The sequence below is a fragment of the Eurosta solidaginis genome, chromosome 4 (assembly GCF_040869045.1).
Source record: "Eurosta solidaginis isolate ZX-2024a chromosome 4, ASM4086904v1, whole genome shotgun sequence".
Classification (NCBI taxonomy): Eukaryota; Metazoa; Arthropoda; class Insecta; order Diptera; family Tephritidae; genus Eurosta; species Eurosta solidaginis.
The window spans coordinates 239,597,245-239,619,283 of record NC_090322.1 but is presented as its reverse complement, the minus strand read 5'-3'; the positions used below and the strand labels follow the sequence as shown (position 1 = coordinate 239,619,283).

Here is a 22,039-nt window from a genome sequence, read left to right as displayed (position 1 = left end):
GACTCTTTTAAAACATGCACTTTCTTAGTAGATACACAGGCTGATATATCAATTATAAAACTTTCAAGTTTAAAACAAAATGTTGCTATAAATAACAACAATATTATAAATATAACGGGTGTTACGACAGATACAGTTTCAACATTGGGTACCATTAAAACAGAACTTTTTTATTCAAATTTTTCAATTCCACATACTTTAAATGTAGTAGATGACAAATTCAACATACCGTCAGATGGTATTGTAGGCAAAGACTTTTTGAAAAAATACAATTGCATTATAGACTATGCAAACGAGAGCATAACAATTGGCATTGGCAAAAATATTCATAAAATTTCAATTTTACATAATACAACCGATAATACATTGATAATTCCTCCTAGATGCGAAGTTTATCGCTTATTTAAGCTGAAAAAATCTAAACATCCAGTTTTCATAGACGCACAGGAAATTTGTAGTGGTGTGTTCACCGCAAAGTGTATTGTTGACACTAACAATCCGATAATAAAGGTATTAAACGTCACTGACGAGGTAAAATACGTAAGAAATTGTAACATAGTTACGGATGAAATCACCAACTATAACGTGTATAAAATCAATGATCTTTCAAAAGATTCGAAAAGGTCAGAGGAATTAAAATCAATTTTAGAAAAACAAATGCCAAACTATGCCAAACCAAAACTTCTCGATTTATGTCTAAACTATGATGATATTTTTGCACTAAAGACCGATCGTATGACACTTAACAACTTTTATGAACAGAAATTACGATTGACAGATACAAATCCTGTTTACATAAAAAATTACCGTTTACCATACTGTCAGAGAGAGGAAATTAATAAACAAGTTGATAATTTATTGCAAAACGATCTTATAGAACACAGCTATTCCAACTATAATAGTCCATTGATACTTGTGCCAAAGAAAAACCCAAATGGACAGAAATCCTACAGGATGTGTGTTGACTTTAGAGCCGTAAACAAAAAATTGATAGCAGACAAATTCCCACTTGCACGAATAGACGATATTCTTGATAATCTAGGCAGAGCCAAATATTTTTCTACATTGGATCTGTATTCAGGTTTTCACCAAATCCCATTAAATAAAGATTCTAGAGACATCACTTCATTCAGCACTGATCGCGGTGCTTTTCGATGGAAAGTTTTACCATTCGGCTTAAACGTAGCTCCGAATTCATTCTCAAGAATGATGTCAATTGCCTTTTCAGGAATTTCTCCAAACCAAGCCTTTTTATATGTCGATGATCTTATAGTCATTGGGTGCAGCGAAGCTCACCATCTTAAAAATTTAGAACAAGTCTTTCAAACATGCAAAAAATTTAATTTGCGTCTAAATCCCGAAAAATGCAACTTCATGCGTTCAGAAGTCACTTTCCTAGGACACAAATGTTCGTCAAAAGGTCTACTTCCAGACGATTCCAAAATAATTGCAATAAAGAAATATCCGAAACCTTCCGATAAAGATGCAGTAAGACGATTCGTGGCATTCGCCAATTATTACAGAAGGTTTATACCAAATTTTGCTTCCATAGCAGCACCTTTAAATAAACTTAGCAGGAAAAGAGTGGAATTTAAATGGGATCAATCATGTGATATAGCATTTGAAAAACTTCGAAAATCTTTAATTTCTCCTCAAATTCTCCAATACCCAGACTTCAAAAAGGAATTTATAATTACTGTCGACGCTTCAAAAATTGGTTGTGGTGCCATTTTAAGTCAAAATAAAGATGGCATTGACTTACCAATTTGTTTCGCGTCCAAATCATTTAATAATTCAGAACAAAAGAAATCAATAATTGAGTTAGAGCTTTTAGCTATATTTTTTGCAATAAAACAGTTCAGACCATACATATATGGCACACACTTTACAGTCAAGTCCGATCATCGTCCATTAGTTTACTTGTTCAATATGAAAGATCCCTCTTCAAAACTTTCACGTATCAGACTTGAACTGGCAGAGTACAACTTCACTATTGAATACATAAAAGGTAAAACGAACGTAGGAGCAGATGCACTCTCTCGCATCACAATAGAAGAAATAAAAAATTCAGGAACATCAATTTTAGCAGTACAGACAAGATCACAGACAAAACAAGAACAATTAATGCAACAAGAAATACTCAAAGAAGAAAAAGTAAAAGAAAACATAAAATTACAAGTTTATGATAATTTTTCAAACAAATTTTCAAAGAAAATACCCAGAGTAAAATCACAAATAAATTATGATAAAAGTGGTAAAATTACGAATTTTGAATTAAATGCGCATTTAAAACACAAAAAGATTGAGTTAATTAAGGTTGCGTGTGCTAACAAAATAATACATTTAGATGAATTACTTTTGAAGCTACAAAAAGAAGCTGGCAAGCGCAATATTAATATAATTGAATTGCAAAAAAATGATAATCTTTTTAAATATTTTTCGATATCAGATCTGAAAACCACTGGGAATAAAATTTTAAAACATTTAGAAATCGTCCTAACCGAACCCGTAGAAACTGTGACAGACGAAGACAAAAAACAACAATTAATAACAACTTACCATACCGACCCAATTTTAGGAGGACATTTCGGTAGCAAAAAAGTTTATGCAAAACTCAGAACCAAATATTATTGGAAAGGCATGACGCGCGATATAGCGAAATTTGTTAAAAACTGCGAAAAATGTCTTTTGAATAAGGTTAAGCCAAAAACAAAAGAAAATTTAGTCCTAACCGAAACACCATGTAAGCCATTCGACATTGTTGTCATTGACACTATAGGACCTCTACCTCAATCCGATAATGGTAACAAGTTCGCTGTCACCATTATATGCGATCTCAGCAAATACTTAGTAACGATTGCGATACCTGACAAAAGTGCAAAAACGGTCGCATCAGCTATTTTTGAAAATTTCATACTAATATATGGCATTATGAAGACGATTAAAACTGATTTAGGTACCGAATACAAAAATGAAATTTTTTCAGAGTTAACAAAACTATTAAAAATAGAACATAAATTTTCCACAGCGTACCATCATGAAACCCTTGGCACAGTAGAGCGAAATCACAGAGTTTTCAATGAATATTTAAGATCTTTTCTAAATCCCAATTTTTCCGACTGGGATGTTTACTTGAAATATTTCACTTTTCTTCATAACACAACAACAAACACAGTATTCGATAATAAATTCTCACCATATGAATTAGTCTTTGGCAAAGCAGCTAATTTACCAAAAGAACTGCAAACCGATAAAATAGACCCGATTTATAACATAGAAAACTATTCGAAAGAAGTTAAATTTCGTTTTCAAAAAACTCACGAATTAGCGAATAAAACAGTTACAGAACACAAATTAAAAAATCAAACCGGATATAACAAAAGTTCACAACCAATATCTGTCAAGGTATTTGACAAGGTATTGCTTGAAAAAGAACCCCGCGACAAGCATAGTAGTACCTATATTGGTCCGTATACCGTAATAGGTATTGACGGCGTAAACGTCACGTTAATTGATGACGAAACGAAAAAGAAAAAAATAGTACATAAAAATAGAATAAGAAAAATTAATTAAATTAAATTTTTAAATTCAAGATTATTTAAAGTTAATCTCTATTGTTAAATTAGAAATAAAATGTTTTTCTTCCAAACCTGAAAAAAAGACAATGAATTCAAATAAATTTAAACAATCATTAAAAATTAAGAACTTAATTCATACAGTAGAATTAAAACACAAAAAAATTGTTTTTAATTATAAAAATTAAATTTAAGTCCTACTTTAGAATTAGACTTTAGAATTTCATTTTTAATTTAGATCTAAACATAGATGTAGATTTAAATTTAGTTTAACAGTCTTAAACTTTTATTAAGATAAAATACATCACGTTTGGGACAGAAGAATTTGGCCAATTCTTCTTTTCCAAAGGGGGATGATGTAAGGCAACCCTTATGATAAGTGTTGAGTGACCATAACATCAATCATTAAATATTAACCACGTCAATTTTTTTGACCACACCAATCACTCACCATGAGGGTTACCTTCATAAACGTCACTTCGAATGACGCCAATTAATTTCGCGCATTCAACTCGTCAAGAAGCAAAAGTTTTCAGCAGCTCATATATATATTAAATTTCTAAGTTTGTGAACATTTTTATATTCAACAAATAAATTTTAAAAAGACTATATTTAAAAAGTAAAGTTCATCAGTTCTTGTGTTTTATATTGAAATCGGTGTGTGTGCGAGAAGTCTACGCAATTAGTATTGTGTGCCTTACTTAAGCTGCGTTAAAGCGTTTGGGCGATAACCTGCGTCAACTACGACGCAAGAATAAAGATGACCACGATGGTCATCTTACATTGCAACTTTTCTCATGAATTTTGACAGTACAAACATTTCTCAGAGTATTTTTGACATTACCACCAACGAATTACACAAACAAATTACATAGAGTTTGTGTGTGTATGTGCGCTCGTTGTTGCCACCTTACGGCTTCACCATGGCTATAGCATTGCCAGCACAATTCAAATATAAAGTATCACGTTTTTGTTAACGTTTTTAACGTTAACGAAAGCTTTTCGTTTCGGTTAAAAACGAGATACAATTTTTCTTGATAATTTCTTTATCGATAATATTTCGAAGTGTTGCAACGGAAACGGTGGAAATTTTTTGATAAACGATTAGCTTAACGTTAAGGTGCATCCCTGCTGCAAAGATAAATTTGTAAAGTAAAAAGAAGCCCATCCATTTCCAAAAAAATTTAAGAATTAAGTTTAAAACGTTTTCACCACATTGCTACGAACGAACGCAAACTCAATGCTCTAGCCGCAAGTAGTTTGATAGTGTGAGTAGTAAATCAACTTCCCTTCTTTGATTTGGTTAACGAATTGGTTTGTCGTGTGTATTTTTAATTTCACTCACGCCGATACATGTAGGTAAAAGCTAAATATCAAAATTAAAAAGGGAACGAGTTGGGAGTTTCACATATGTATTGTGAGATTTTTTTAAACGTAAACCATGGCGAAAAAAATGAGGTGAACTCAAAGTCGAGCTCAAATAAAATCGCTTTTGTACCATGCAAAATCATTGGATCCATGCGTGGCGAAGCTCCGCGCAACCATGGCCAGTTGGTAGTATATGAAGTGCGAAAAATACAAACCCTTTTTTTTTTTTAATTAACTCCAACTTTCTGAAGCTTCAGATTCTCAAATATTCATCTTTCCATTTGAGGCAACATTTCTGAATATTGCCGGAAACGAATTTTCCTCCTCGCCCATTAGTGATGATAGCTATTGATAGGTTACTGTTATTACAGACTAGCATACCCCGCAGACGTTGTTCTTCCCTAACCTTGGTATATCTGCATATCTCTTAAGAAGTTTTTACCTCTTACCTCACTTCCACCCAGTTCTAGTGTGAGCCCCAATCTCAGTTCCAGTCCTAGTTACTGTTCTAGTTCCAATCCCAATCCAACTCCCAGTCGGTCCCTGGTCCATCTCCTGGAAAAAAATTTTTGTAAATACTAATTTAGGCAAAGGTCTACCTCACTACACTTAATTTCAAGCAAATCGAACCGGAATAGAAGTCATTCGAATGGATCGGTCCTGGTCCACTTCTTGGAAATAATTTTTCTCTCCGTAATAATCATCATCGTACTTCAAGGAATATCCTAAAAAAAGAAATAGCTAAATCGGTCCAACCGCTAATTTTTATATTATGGACTAACAGACCCGGCAGACTTTGTTCTACCCTAAGTTTGATCTACTCGTATCTGCATAACTTTTAGGAAGTTTTTATTCTTACTCTCCTTCCCCCTCTCTCCCCATTTTCTCTATCTTTTTATTCACTCCTCTCTCCGCCTTTCTCTCTTTCTGGTCCTTTTTCTCCCCCTCCGCTTTTCCCACCCTTCCTTACTCTCTACCTTCCTCTCCTTACTCCTCCGCTCCATCTATCTCTATCTGTATATCTTCATCTAACTCCATCCCTTTCTCAGTTTATTTTCTTTCTTTCCATTCCTTTCTTTTCCTTTCCTCATCTTTACTTCCCTTTCTTTTCTCACTGAACACCTTTGCAACTATTTTGATAAATGTACGCCATAATTTAAACTTTACCTATGAAAAATGTTGATCACTTGTAATCATTTCGTTCGGGCTACATATTTATTTTTGTTTAAGAAATAACACTTTTGTTATGATAAAATTAATTCGCTATGAGCACAGCTTCCACAAATTACGAACAAATTTCAATAAGAAAATTCATGAAAAAACACATTTAGGGCTGCCATGAAAAAATATAAAAAGTTAATACTCAGTCATTTTGTCTTTACGATTAGCATACAAATTAGCATAAAAAATATATTCGAGAATTAAGTCCCCTTAGTGCACAGACATTAGCATATACATACAAATATATCAAAAAATATAATTTTTGTTTATAATTTGTAACGGAAGTATATTTTTCAATAGATATGTATATGCATCTTAACCATTTATGTTGCATTAACTTGGCAACACGCATAAATATGTACATACATATGTATATGAAGCTGATATGAAATGAAAATATGTATATACATACATCCATACATACCTATAAACCTACGCCCGAAGTTAAATAACGCAGCGAATGCTATGTATGTACGTATGTGTCGCATCATGCCTCACTCAAAAGCAATTCGCGTGCACAGTTGACAGCGAACAACCACACGCACTACATTTTTTGGTAAAAATGTTACTTTTGTTTAAACAATTTTGCTGATATACGAAAGGAATCAAGTATTTTTGTATGCAAAACGAAGGCAAATATTTCCATCGATCCATTCGTTTTGACTTTATAGCTGTGTAAACAAAAATTTAATGATTTTTTACTACAAAAGTGGAGTTTTTATACTTTTTAGCAGGGATGCACCTTAACGTTAAGCTAATCGTTTATCAAAAAATTTCCACCGTTTCCGTTGAAACACTTCGAAATATTATCGATAAAGAAATTATCAAGATAAATTGTATCTCGTTTTTAACCGAAACGAAAAGCTTTCGTTAACGTTAAAAACGTTAACGAAAACGTGATACTTTATGTTTGAATTATGCTGGCAATGCTATAGCCATGGTGAAGCCGTAAGGTGGCAACAACGAGCGCACATACACACACAAACTCTATGTAATTTGTTTGTGTAATTCGTTGGTGGTAATGTCAAAAATACTCTGAGAAATGTTCGTACTGTCAAAATTCATGAGAAAAGTTGCAATCAGCTTGGATAATGCTTTCATCTTTAATGACTCCGCCATCAATCAGCTTTGCCAGCATAGTTTGAAATTAATAATTAACATAAACGATTTGATTTCGTTTTGATATGGCAGAAAACGAAACGAAATCATTTCGTTAATTTGACGATCTTAACGTTAATAAACGAAACTAAATGACTTCGTTTCGTTTATTAACGTTGATTATCGTAACGAAATGATATCGTTTCGTTGGTTAAGCATGCCTGCTTTTTAGGCAATTTTCAGAAATTTTCTCTCCGTAAAAACAATCCTCATACCTCAATGAATATTCTAAAAAACGAATTAGCGAAATCGGTCCAACCGTTCCCGAGATTCGTGCTTATTTCACAATTCAGCGACTAATTTTTATATTATAGATATTTTCTAACGGTTAAATAAGTTTCAAATATGATCGATCAGGAGACTTCAAATCGTATTTTTTTCGAAATTATTATTATTATATACCAAATATATTGAAGAAAAATATAGCTTTGCTATCAAGAATTAATCAAATGTTTGTCGAAGAAATATCGAATATTTTTTCGAAAACAAATAGTTAATTTTTTGAAAATAAATAAGAAATTTATAATCCTTCGATAACAAATCGCTTACTTCGACGACTAACTCCACGATAGCAATATATGGTTAACACGGCTTTTAATCCGATAACTCGAAGATAATGGTTGTTATGCTTTCCTTTTCTTTTTCCTTTACCTTTCTTTTCGAACGTGATTTATATTTTTCGTTATTCTCGTACACCAACAATTCCCTTTATTTTGCTTTGCAAAACGGTCATCCTCTGTGAGAAACCTAAGTCAGCAGTACTCATATTTAACAATTATTTTTAAGACTGATCATTACATAACTGTTTTAATTGAAATTATGTGTTGTTAACGTAGATTTTGAATCGATATTATGCCATACTTACGAACAAATAATTTTTTTTACTCCGCAAATTTTAAAGTAATTACCATATACTCCGGGTATAACTTCATATACGCCAATCAAAAAGAGTGCTTACCTGCAAAAACACGAAAAATTTAAACAAATTTATTAAATTCATATTACATACTTAACATTTAAGATAAAGAAAATGAATTAGCAAAAAATTGTAGGAGTGAATGTAGAATATTGTAACGAATTTTGGTAAAATCCGATTATTTTGCACCTTCTGCTATCGTTCGAATCTCTGAACTATCGAATAAATAACTCAAATATACAGCATAGAAAAACGTTCTTTATTTAGACTACTTTGGGAATAGTACAATTATCGCGTACTTCACTAAAACATGTTGAAATCAAACTGATTGATTATCGCTTGTATCGCGCTGCATTTATACTCTCAGTTAGCCTCTTTCGCCTATTTCTCTAAGGTCTAGACTTTTCAAGAACCTGCCTTCTGGAACAGCTGTATCTCATACTTGGTTATTTAGCTATATACATGTATATCTGTAGTTTATGTTTTTCTTCTAGCTATATGTGTGGATGTGTGAGTAATAGCTTCCGCTCTTAGCTGATGATAACGTGATGTGTGATTCTTTTCTTTCTTCTTCGCTCTTATCTGCTGACTACATATGTGCATTGTGTACAGTACCAGTGTGTCAACTAAGCGATAAATGTCAAAATTACAAACAGCCTCGCTCACCTGATGCAAATCTCAGGTCTAGAGTTGCATTTTTGGTACATAAGAGTACTTTAAGCTGAGTTGCATTTGATAGTTTAATAAAACTTTGTAGTTTTAACAGATGAAATAATTGCGGAAATATAAATAATAGAAGATTTGTAGCCTACCACAATGCGGAAACATACCGAAAGCAAAATTTATTTAAATTAGAGTCAAAAAGGTCTAGAGAAACTTAACAAAATATAACATGTTTCCCTGAGGAAAATTTTCATTTCTATGGCTGTTTACACAAATGCATAAAGCAAAATTATAAAAACGCTTTGGTCGCTTCAAAGCAAAGACAACGCAAGGCATTTGATTGTTCTTCGTATGGCGTCTTCAAAGCGTAGGCATGCAACCAAATCGTTTATGTAAATCTTTTGATGCTTCGCCCAACAGATGAGTTAAATTTATGGGAGCTTCTATATTTTGCCAAGCAAAGTTTGTCGAATGTTAAAGGACTCAAAAAGTTGGGAAATTCTCAAAGGAGGATTTACAACTCTCTTCGCTTCAAAGCGAAGAAAATGGCAAGGAGTCTCATTTTTATATTACTGGCCTGCCAAGGCTTCAGATCGATGCAACACAACCAAAGCATATATGTAAATCCGCCTTAATTTCTGTCGCTGTGAACGTCTTCCGCAAATAAAACGGTGCTGTGAGTGGAAGCAAACCAAAGAAGCGGGCAAAAATATGAATGAATGAAAGTTTAACTATTAGATACGTTTTTATGCAATAACATTGTTGTTTTTTCGTTTAAAAATGCTGTTACCAGATTCTTTTATTACACAAATATAATGAACTTGGGTACAGAAATTCAGAAATCCTAGAAAATATTTTACCGATATACTTTGTTGTTGAGTTTAAAAAGTTTTTCACAATAATTTGAAAAACTCTACGTTTTCTATGCTGTTTACACTTAGAGAAGTAACCTTGTATAATAAATTAAATTTTTAATGAAATTCAATAACTCTGAACTGAACAATTTTCGCCATAAAAAAAATTAAAATGCTGTGGAACAGGAGCAACACTTTTGTGACTACATACACCCTGTCTCAATCTTTTACGTCCCTGCACAGAACCCTAATTGACCGTTTTCAACCGAAACAACAATGGCAACCCAGATTTTCCCGTTATGCTCACTTAAGCGAGTGCCTGTCAGAAAGAAGTCAACACACTTGTACTTATACCTTATGCATATGTGTATGTGAAATAATCTCTTCGCTTCAATCTGCTGGTTATGTGTGTGAAATATTCTTCGTTGCCTTCTATGCATGTGTGTAAATGACTTACTGTCGTTGTGTTTATTTACTAGCAGCATAGTGATGTTAGAAATGCTAATATTCGACACAATATTTATTGCTTCATAATAACACCGGAACACAAAGTATGCACCTCAATTTCATATACATATAAAAAATATATATCACTCAAATAAATATGTATTAACAATAATATAAATGTTGATTAAAATCATTAAAATCAAGTTTATCCCCGCACTAAAAAAAGGTAATAACAAAACTACTTCATAATTTTCTCGTACAATTAAATTTTTAATTACATCCATCTAAAATGTTTACGTCAACTTTGTATAAAATATTATACATATATAATTTTTTATTAACGTTAAAAGTATTTTCTTAATTACACAATAGTAATTTGCAGTGAACAAAAACAAAATCACTACAATTAATAAACTCGGTATGCAAAGCTTAAATGCCCGTAATAATAATTATTTTTTTTTGCAAATTTTTTAATATCTGAATATTGACATCAATCGCTTTTTTTTTATGTTTGAAAATGTATTTCCTGACCTCAGTAAAAAATTTTACACAAATTATGAAATATACATACATATCTAGGTATATAAAGACAATGGGGTGGAGGTTCTCCTCATGTTGCTGTTGTTGTATTAACGATTAAGACACTCCCCGAAGGTTTTGGGGGGCGTTACCGATGTTGATGGTCCTCTACCGAATATAAATCCGGTAAGTTTCGGTAACCAGCACCACTGAGGTACTAGTCCGACCATCTCGGGAACGATTAATATGACCACATTAAAACTTCTAGGCCATTATAAAAAGTATGTTTAAGTATAAAGTAATTCTGTACCTCTACATTGCCTCTGTTATTCTAGCTTTTGTGTTCAAGGCGCATTACCCACAAGAAAGAGAAAAGGAGCACTGAGCACAAGTCAAGATCAAACTGCAAATTCAATTCACAAAATTCATAAATGCAGTCACTGTTATGCCTGATTTTTACCCGACTGTGTTTTTGCAGGGTTTTTGTTTAAGAAAAAAATTAGAGACATATATTTTTTGGGCGAAACTACTAAGAATTTGCTTGAGAGGTGGATAATACTTAACGAAATTAATTTTCTGCATCATTTCTGGAGCGTTTTTTATAGACCTTTTATTTTGAGGAGAGCTGAAGAGTGTTTCTGTTGAGTTTGTTTAGCAGACTTTAAAGCCTCTAACTAGTTATAAAGTTGAAAACAATATTACTTATTTCAACATACAGCAATTACCACTATTTTTCAAAATAATTTATTGTTAATTAATTTACCACATTCATTTGCATTCTTCATTTAAGTTTTTTCTTTCAGCAATTTGCATTTTCATTTCCCATTACAATACAAGGAAAATTCCGACGAGTACAAACCTTTTGAAATGAATTGCATTGAACCATATCGACTCAAAACAACAACAAACAGCAAAATTTCTGAGTGCAAAATGCAAATGAATGTGAAGCTCATCTTAACTAGTATGAACACTAAACACGAATAAAACTAGAGAAAATGGTGGGGAGTTCAAAAAAAAGCCCCGTCACATAAGCAGTTTTGAATATAGGTGCTACAGATATAGATGCTATAGAATATAGATGCTATAGTTTAATTCAACCTTTTGCATTATGAGTAGATTGCACGTATTTTTATGGAGAACGGTAGATTTAGCGACACTGGCGCCATCTGACATGAAAAAGTAGTCAACTTGCAACTTTTGTTGCTAGCAAATCATAAAAAGAAGAATTTGAGTTTGCTTTTGCTAAGGGTGCTGGCACACTTTGCAAGTGAAATTATTTTTCTCACTCGTTGGTAACTTTTCTAACATTTTTCGCAATTAAAAACTGCAATATAACAAACAATTCATTGTGAGGCGGCCTTAACCCTACAGTACTGTATTTTGCTTTATATAGTATTTATACTTATATTTCGCTTAGACATTTTCGTGCAAAGGATTCGAAGAAGTGTTCATGCAGGCTTCATTTTGCAAATGCGAATTTTCTCAAGTTCGAATCGTATGTTTTTTGTTTACCAACTTTCGAACCATTCGCATTTAATTTACAAATAAAATTTATTTATTATTATTATTATTAGCTGTGTTTTTTTTACATCTATATACGTTACACTTTATCTTACTTACTTACTTAATTGGCGCTTAACCGTCTAAACGGTTATGGCCGTCCAACAAGGCGCGCCAGTCGCTCCTTCGCTCCGCCAACCAGCGCCAATTGGTCACACCAAGGGAGTTTAAATCGTTTTCCACCTGGTCCTTCCAACGGAGTGGGAGCCGCCCTCTACCTCTCCGCCCATAGGCGGCTTCCGATAGAAACACTTTCTTGGCCGGAGCATCATCTTTCATTCGCATAACATGGGCTAGCCAGCGCAGCCACTGCGTTTTAATTCGCTGGACTATGTTGATGTCTGCGTATAGCTCGTACAGCTCATCATTAAATCTTCTTCGATGCTCGCCATCGCCAACGCGTAGAGGTCTATAAATCTTTCGAAGAACTTTTCTCTCGAACACTCCCAAAGCCGCTTCATCTGCTGTTGTCATGGTCCATGCTTCTGCCCCATATAGCAGGACGGGTACGATAAGTGACTTGTAGAGTATGATTTTCGTTCGCCGAGAGAGGACTTTACTTTTCAATTGCCTACCTAGTCCAAAGTATCATTTACTGGCAAGATTGATTCTTCGCTGGATTTCAGTGCTGATGTTGTTGCTAGTGTTGATGCTGGTTCCCAAATAAACGAAGTCTTTTACTATTTCGAAATTATGGCTGCCAACATAGCGTGGTTGTCAAGGCGCATATGCGCTGACTCTTTGCTCGGTGACAGCAGGTACTTCGTTTTGTCCTCATTCACCATCAAACCCATCTTTACCGCTTCTTTTTCCAATTTGGAGTAAGCAGAACTAACAGCGCGGGTGTTTAGGCCGATGATATCAATGTCATCAGCATATGTCAGTATTTGCACGCTTTTATAGTATATTGTTCCAGTGCGGTTAAGTTCTGCAGCTAGTATAATTTTCTCCAGCATCAAATTAAAGAAATCGCACGATAGGGGGTCACCCTGTATGAAACCTCGTTTAGTTTCGAACAGCTCGGAGAGGTCCTTCTCAATTCTGACTGAGCTGATGGTGTTGCTCAACGTCATTTTGCACAGCCGTATAAGTTTTGCGGGGAAACCAAATTCAGACATAGCGGCATATAGGCAGCTCCTTTTCGTGCTGTCGAAGGCGGCTTTAAAGTCGACGAAGAGGTGATGTGTGTCGATTTTCTTTTCACGTGTTTTTTCCAAGATTTGGCGCATTGTGAAAATTTGGTCGATGGTAGATTTACCAGGTCTGAAGCCGCACTGATAAGGTCCAATCAGCCGGTTCACGGTGGGCTTCAATCTTTCGCACAATACACTTGAAAGGACTTATATGCGATACTAAGAAGGCTAATTCCACGATAGTTGGTGCATTTTGCAGTATCCCCCTTCTTGTGGACTGGGCAAAGAACACTTAGATTCCAACCGTCGGGCATGCACTCGTCCGCCTATATTTTGCTAAGAAGCTGCTGCATGCGCCTTACCAACTCCTCGCCGCCGTACTTGAATAGCTCCGCAGGCAATCCATCAGCGCCCACGGCCTTTTTGTTTTTCAATCTGGTTATTGCTATTCTAACTTCGTCATAATCGGGCGGGAGGACATATATTCCATCATCATCGATTGCGGAATCGGGTTCTTCATTTCTGCGCGGTGAATTGCTACCTCCATTTAGGAGAGCAGAGAAGTATTCCCTCCATAATCTAAGCACTCTCTGGACATCAGTTACAAGGTCGCCGTTTTCATTCCTACAGGAGTTTGCCCCGGTCTTAAAACCTTCCGTCTGTCGCCGTATTTTTTGGTAAGATTTTAGGGCGTTATTCCTGGCGGCTAGCAGCTCAAGCTCCTCGCACTCACGCCTTTCTGCTTCTGCTTTTTTCTTCCTGAAAGGGCGTCTCGCTTCCCTTTTCAACTCACGATAGCGTTCACACACTCCTCTTGCCGCGCTCGCTTTTAACGTAGCCCTGTAGGCAGCCTGTTTTCTTTCGGTTGCAACGCGGCATTCTTCATCGTACCAGTTGTTTTTTCGTGGCCGCCGGAAACCAATTTTTTCCTCGGCGGCAGTACGAAGTGCTTTGGAGATATGCTCCCACTGCTCCTGTATTCCTTCAGGATGAGTTGTGCTTTCAGAGAGCAGGTGTGAGAGTCGAGTTGCGAAATCATTGGCAGTCTGTTGTGATTGAAGCTTTTCGACGTCTAGCTTTCCTTGTGTTTTTTGTTCCTTGGTTTTAGCCGCGTTGAGGCGGGTGCGTATTTTGGCTGCAACGAGATAATGATCCGAATCGATGTTAGGTCCTCGGATCGTGCGCACATCTAAAACACTGGGGGCATGCCGTCCGTCTATCACAACGTGATCGATCTGATTGCGAGTATTTCGATCATGAGACAGCCATGTAGCTTGATGTATCTTTTTATGCATGAACCCCTTGCTGGATATGACCATGTTTCGGGCACCGGCAAAGTCAATCAGCCTCAGTCCGTTAGGAGAAGTTTCATTGTGTAGGCTGAACTTTCCGACTGTAGGGCCAAAAACACCTTCTTTGCCCACCCTGGCGTTAAAGTCGCCAAGCACGACTTGTATATCATGATGGGGGCAGCGCTCATATGTGCGTTCTAGTTGTTCGTAAAAAGTGCCTTTCACCTCATCGTCTTTCTCCTCTGTCGGCGTATGAATGATATATTAAAAAATTTTGCTTTTATTCGGATAGCGGCGAGACGCTCGTCCACAGGCGTGAACGCCAGCACTTGGCGACAAAGTCTCTCTCCTCCCACGAATCCGACGCCGAAACTGCGCTTATTCGTATGGCCACTCCAATAGATGTCACAATTTTTGATCTTCTTTCTTCCTTGCTTCGTCCAACGCATTTCTTAGATGGCGGTGATATCAGATTTTGCTTTCACGAGTACATCAACTAGCCACTTATCTACTCTTCTGAAATTGCTGCGCAGAAAATTGGTACTCCTAAATGTCAATACGAATTATACTCAGATGCAACTGAAATATGTGTCTATGTTTCACCTCTATGTATTACCTGTGTGTGCCCACTATTCATCGCATCTGATTCAGCTATAGGTTATACAGCATGGCCACCAGAGGTTTGTATCCCCGCTTTTCGGTATAACATGTTCTGTAGCTAGTTGCCGCTAAATGGGTCTCCTAAGCATTATCTAAGTGAGGATAAGCGTTATTTTTACGCGCAAACGTAGACGTATAAGATATACGTGTAAAAAAACAAGGCTACTATTATTACTAGGCCTGGAAGCACTGCGGCCTTTGCTCAGATAGAGGCTTCTGATGTATCTAAGTACCTCTTCAAGCTTTTTACTCCATATCACATAGGGATTAATAGTCAAACCACCTAGATGGGAGGGTCTTTGCCTAGCCATAGCGACGCATTCGCAGAGAATATGAACCGGCGTTTCATTCTTCAGCTCACAGAAACAACAAATTTGAGTATCGGATAGATTTAACTTACCTAGGTGATATCGCAGACCACAGTATCTGCGCACTTGATATTGTTTTACAGATTTTTGGCGATGGAATTTTAACTAAGCGAAAGTTGAAATTTTATTTTAAAACAGAGCAGAGATCTGCAATGAATAGTTGTAAACTGAACGCGACATAGGCAAAGTCACAATAAAATATGATTTTAAGTTAGTTAACATTCGAATCGAAGAACTTGACTTCGAAGAAACTTTGTAATGTTGATGCATTAAAAGAAATGGATAGGACGAGAAACGTTACAAATATCTAAGCAAAGATTACGTAACTAATTTAAACAATATTTTACACTACTAAAATTTAAAAAAAATTGATATTTATATTAAATTTAACATATAAAAATAATATATATAATTATGTACAGTATGGAATTTTTTTGTCGCAGACGAAAAAGCCTAATTATCGTTAAAGATTACAATGAACTTATAAAGTGTTATATTTCTTTACAATCAATTTATTTTTTACTTTTTAGTTAATTTTATTAACCAATAATAAAAGCTTATTTTTAAAAAACGTTTTTTTCTTTAATTTTATTTTCTTTAGATGATCTGTTTCGTGTTACCTTTATTTTCATACATTCGCTTAATAGTTTTTGCGCCACCCTGAGAGCTATTAGTTTTGGTTGAGCAGTTGAAGGCATCAAGTGGCAAGTTATTTGTAGTTAGTGAACTGGTTAGTAGATTCAATTCAAACCAATTCAATAGCACAATCTACGAGTACTCCGCGTTGCTGTTGATGATAGTGCACAATCTTGGAGTGACAATGCTTCAATTGGTGATCGTTGTCCGCTGGTATCTGTGTAAGATTTTTCTTTTCTTGCTCCAATTTATGCAAAATATTTCTTCTGAATTTAACCACAAACATTTCAATGCAATTTTGCCTGTTATTGTTTGCATGCCCGTTCTAACAACAACTAACGGTTAATAACGGAATGTGCATGATTGCAAAAACTATCATTAATACAAATTTCACTTCGGATATGCTAATATTACAGCGTTGGTAATGCCCTCCTCCATAACAAATTGCTTTTCTAAAAACTTTTTTATGGTGGCAATTTTAGGAAACGAGTTTCTGATGCTCTTTTCTTGGCTAAATTTCTACTGTCAATTCCAGGAAGGGCTTTATCTCTGCCTAACCCAAAATCTCTCATAAAAAAGCGTTTACATTAGCCTCATTCGCACTTCGCTTGACCTTTGCTGCAAGACTCTACTGCCAGGACAAAAATTCATCGCAAGAAAATGCACTGACGTAATTTATTGAATACGATAAAAAAAAAAACAAATAACACAAATACATCGGCAGTTTCTGGTAGAATTGTCAGTCTGACTTAAAAAAACAACGTCATTTAACCATTATGTTCTTACGGGGGTTCTTTTAGTAAGGGAATGTCAAAAGTATGTAAATGAGTCATTTCGGAAATGCGATTTGTATGAGGAATTGCGGCATATTACGAATTTTTTTTTATTTTAAAAATGTGATTCAAGTTCAGTGTCTACATTAAAAAAATATTTTTTATTTTTTTTTTTTTTTAATTATTTTTTTGTAGGCAATTAGAACTTTTTCTTTTATTTTAGTTTTGGTTTTGGCCTAAAATTATTTTTAGCTACTTTTCGTTTTTTTTTTTTTTTTGAAATTTATTAAAATAAGCAAGAGATGAACTTCACTTCAAATTTGTCAGCTGGTTGCACTTTGCGCTAAAATATATACATATAAACAAACAATATTTCTATAGTGAATACTTGTGTACAAAACAAGCGTCATATCTGTGAACTGCCTGACAAGATTCTGAATATGGTGGCACATAAAGTTGGCTATTTTTAGAAAGATTCGCAGGACGCAGACCACGATATTAAATCAGGTGATCGGGTCTATTTATTTTGACGTCTATTCCTGAAGATATCACGCCTGACTTATCCACAATGATATTTAAAAAGCTTTCAATTAAATGAAAGATAATTTCAATCGGACTTCAAATGAACACTACAGAAGTAAAATCAATAAAGGACGCTTTCCGAAGAACTGCTCATACCTGTAGCCACCTATAGTGTCCAAGAGATAGTAGTTTGGACGAATTATTTAAAAAAATCGCCAGGGCCTGCTATTTCCGCGAACAGCCGTTTCGAATAGTTGCTTATTTATTTCTTGTTTCTCAATCTCATATTGGCTTTAGCTATACACATGTATATACGTAGTTTATGTTAGGTCATGTCCGCTTTTTATTTCTGTGTATATGTGTGTGAAATATTCGCTGCGTGTGTGAAATATTCGCTGTTGCTTTATATGTATGTATATGCCTAACATTTATTGGACGATTCCGCTCATTTTACTTGGTACAATTTTCTTTGACCAACATGTCATTATTTTAACCTACAAATTTAGCTCGATAAGATCGTGACACGAACAAGATGCAGGGATAAAGGAAAACAAAAAATATGTGTAGGATAGATTGAGCCAGAAGTAGCACTGAAGAATTGCTCTTGACTATGCATTAGAATCTTATATTTGATAAAAAAAATAAAGCACAATTGCGATCCCAATATTACTGGGAAGATAGGTGTACCCACTAACAATCCAGGACCTCTTTTTACGTCAGTTGTATCAAACAAATTGGTCGCCATGTTGTTATGGTCGCGTGCTCCACCTATCATACTGAAGATCCTGGGTTCAGGCACCAGGCAAAGCAACATCAAAATTTTAGATAAAATGTTTTTCCAATTAAAATAAAACTTTTCTAAGCGGGGTTGCCCGTCGTCAGTGCTTGGTAATCACTCGGAGTGTATTTCTGCCGTGAAATTCTTTCAGTGAAAACTCATCTGCCTTTGCAGATGTCATTGGGAGTCGGAATAAAAGAAGTAGGTCCTGTCCTGCCAATTTTACGAAAAAATAAAAGGAGCACGACGCAAATTAAAAGAGAAGCTCGGCCTAAAATCCCTTCGGAGGTTATTGCGCCTTACATTTTGATTTATATCAACCTTCGCAGTATGCGGTACCTAATTAGATTATAAAAGCAAAATGGGAGAAGCTATATTTGATAACTGATGTTTTCTTTGAAATAATTCTTAGTGGCAGTTTTCTAATCAAGATTTTTATCCTTGTCATACGACAGAGGTCCTTTTCTGACTTTTGTTTGATTTACAGGCAGTCTGCAATTTCCGAACAAACTAGTTTAAGTAAAAGTGCTTGAGATTATTTTTCTATCACAACCCGCTTTAGTTTATAGTGCATGCGCTCGTGATTTCATGAGCGTTACAGGAACAAGTCAGGGTTTTCAAACTATTCGGAAGTACTTTTAACTTTTCTACTACAAGAATAACGCCAATTTAAATGCTATTGTGGCGAATGTTGACATCACTAAGCTGTTAGTAAATAATCACGCAACAACAAAAACATTAAAGCGAGCCAAACTTGTGTACATGAACACATAATACACAAAGATAGAAGGCGACGACGAGATATCTCACACACATACACACACACACACACATATATACACGAACAATGAGAAACGCATAAACTACAAATATACATGGATATCGCTGTTAACCAAGCAGGAGATTCTAGAAGGTAAAACGTCTAGATCTTTGGAAAAATATGCTGACCAGGCAACATTCTAGAAGGTAAAACGTCTAGACCTTTGGAAAAATATGCTGACCATGCAACAGAGAGTATAAAAGCAGCGCAAGCTGAGGAATGACTAATCAGTTTGATTTAAACACGCTATCCGTTCCGAAGTGAAGTATAATTGTGAAATATAATGTACTACTCGCGGCCGCCGAGGTGTGATGGTAGCGTGCTCCGCCTACCACACCGTATGCCCTGGGTTCACACCCCGGGCAAAGCAACATCAAACAAATTTTAGAAATAAGGTTTTTTAATTAGAAGAAAATTTTTCTAAGCGGGGTCGCCCCTCGGGAGTGTTTGGCAAGCGCTCCGAGTGTATTTCTGCATGAAAAGCTCTCAGTGAAAACTCATCTGCCTTGCAGATGCCGTTCGGAGTCGGCATAAAACATGTAGGTCCCGTCCGGCCAATTTGTAGGGAAAATCAAGAGAGGTTATCGCGCCTTACATTTATTTATTTTTAATTGTACTACTCCCAAAGTAGTCTAATATAGACCATTTTGCAATACAGAATATTGGAGTGATTTATTCAACAGTTTAGCGATTCGAAAGTTAACTGAAGGTTTCAAATAAGCGGAATTTCCCTAAATTCGTTACACTATGAAATAGTTTCCCCTACGTTGAGATGCACTTACTGAAGTGTAACTGTCATCAGTCGACCATCTCCCCTTGTAAGGGTCTGCCAATTTTGAAGCCCTTGACTTAGTAATTTGAAGTAAAGTTTTTATAGAGCAAGTTACAAATAAATATGCTAATATGGATGTATGTAGGTATGTACATATAACAGTAGATATGTGACCCTCTTCTACAAACAAGAAAACATACTTTTTTATTTAAATAATATTCCATTGAGCGGAAGCGTGCAACGAGAAAATAGGCTCAGGTGTAACAAAACTAAAGTAAATAAAAAACTCGCATAGTTACTTAAGTATCTAAAGTATGCAAGTATGTATTCAAAAGCAAATATTTATGTAAGCCATAGCATTTATGGGTATGCAGTGTCTGACTTAAAATTATGGTATTGCTATCCTAATTTTGCATTTTGTCGAACAACAGGTTTCTTGTGCATTCCGACAATTTTCTGGTCGCCTAAGTTAAGTGGGATATAACAGTTGATTGTATGACAATGCTATACATAACAAAACATATGTACATGCATACTATATAGTGCACTTATAAGAAATTTTCCATTATATGTTGCATGTTGTAATATATCATTTTTATTGAATTACTTTTTCCGCCATTGTTCTCATTTCCACGGTGAACGTTAATTGCGAAATCGGGTCGAAACGATTACGAAAGATAAGTACATATCTACATATGATTTTATGAATGTGCGTACTTAAGTCATACTATGTAGTAGATTACTTTTCCTATGCATATACACCTGGACGTATGCATATGGTGCATTCCATGCCAACTTATCCTACCGATGCATATGGCATCACCAATTTCGTTGAAATTTAGACATTTTTTGCACGAACCCACAAAGACTTCATTGGATTTTTTTTAATTTTTTCATCCTGTACATTGAAAAATATTTTTTCAAAAGTTTCTGAATTTATGATTCTTTTGAAATCATTTTGTTTTTACTTATTGCAAAATGTAGTTTTTTTTGGATGTGGCTATTCGTTCGAAAAAATATTATATCGTACAGAATGAAATAAGGCACTGCTAGAAAAACCAACATCACTGAGCAAGTTCTATTGTACGAGCCTAAAAATATTCCCTACAATTTGGATTAAAAACATATATATGTTCCAAATTGTGTATTAAAGGAATAGTATCAAAAAGACAATACTGAAAGACAAATTGCAAAGCATGATGCGTGGCATTCATATTGCTGGTTGGTTGGTTGGTTGGTTGGTTGGAGTGGCGAGTCCCAATTGACTCCAATTAGCGCGCATGTGCCGTTTTGATACCACAAACTCATGCTCAACCATTTCCTCCGACTCCGGACGCTTGCATCTGCGACAGGAAGTATTGTGTTCCAGTCCCATCCGTGCCGCATATACCCCAATTGTCCAATGCCCCGTGAGCACCGCAACTACTCTGGATATATCCCTTCTGTTCATCTTAAGGACAGCTATAGATCGTTTTTCGTTATATAATGGCCACATGCTCTTGAAAACTCTACATATGGCTGAGTAGAGACAGACATTTCACTTTAGTTCTATCAGTGGCATGATACCCAATTCGACAAGCACTTTGTCATGAGCCTATTACCATGCCTAATATCAAGCATGTTCGTTGGATATTTCTAACGGCAGAACGAAAATCGACACTGATGATGGCACAACGCCGAAACCAGTTCGTCTCTAAACCAAATTTGAAAAAGGGATGACGGAAAATCGTTCCAATATACATCAACGGCATTTAGTTTACAATGCGGGCGATGTCGAGAAAAAGTATACCCCAAAGTCTGTAGTGTGTGGCATGTTGAGAAAAGGTGTATCCTAAAGTCTGCAGTGTTTAGCAGGACGTCCTTGCTGTAAAGTAAAGGCTGTGAAATTTCTCATGGATTGTAGTTTGCTACTTGCGGCAGAACGCCACCATCAATGACACGCCAATGTTAAAGTAAAGTGTACAGATTTGTGTTTACACCACTTTGAATGTAGGAGAATTCGGG

The 22,039-nt window shown here is 35.4% G+C and overlaps 1 protein-coding gene across 7 annotated transcripts in view; it reads right to left on the bottom strand.

Moving 5' to 3' along the window:
- The window catches only part of Rhp (rhophilin), a 275,760-nt gene that overhangs the window by 147,624 nt on the left and 106,097 nt on the right, over window positions 1–22,039 (bottom strand). The window contains exon 1 of one of the 7 annotated variants that reach the window (XM_067785252.1): window positions 16,355–17,140. The exons of 5 other annotated variants lie outside the window; for them this stretch is intronic. In XM_067785252.1, the coding sequence (XP_067641353.1) occupies window positions 16,355–16,432 (78 nt within the window). In that variant the 5' untranslated portion in view covers window positions 16,433–17,140. Of the gene's footprint in view, window positions 1–8,230; window positions 8,252–16,354; window positions 17,141–22,039 lie in introns of those variants that run through there. One more of the 7 variants, XM_067785254.1, reaches the window with a different exon arrangement.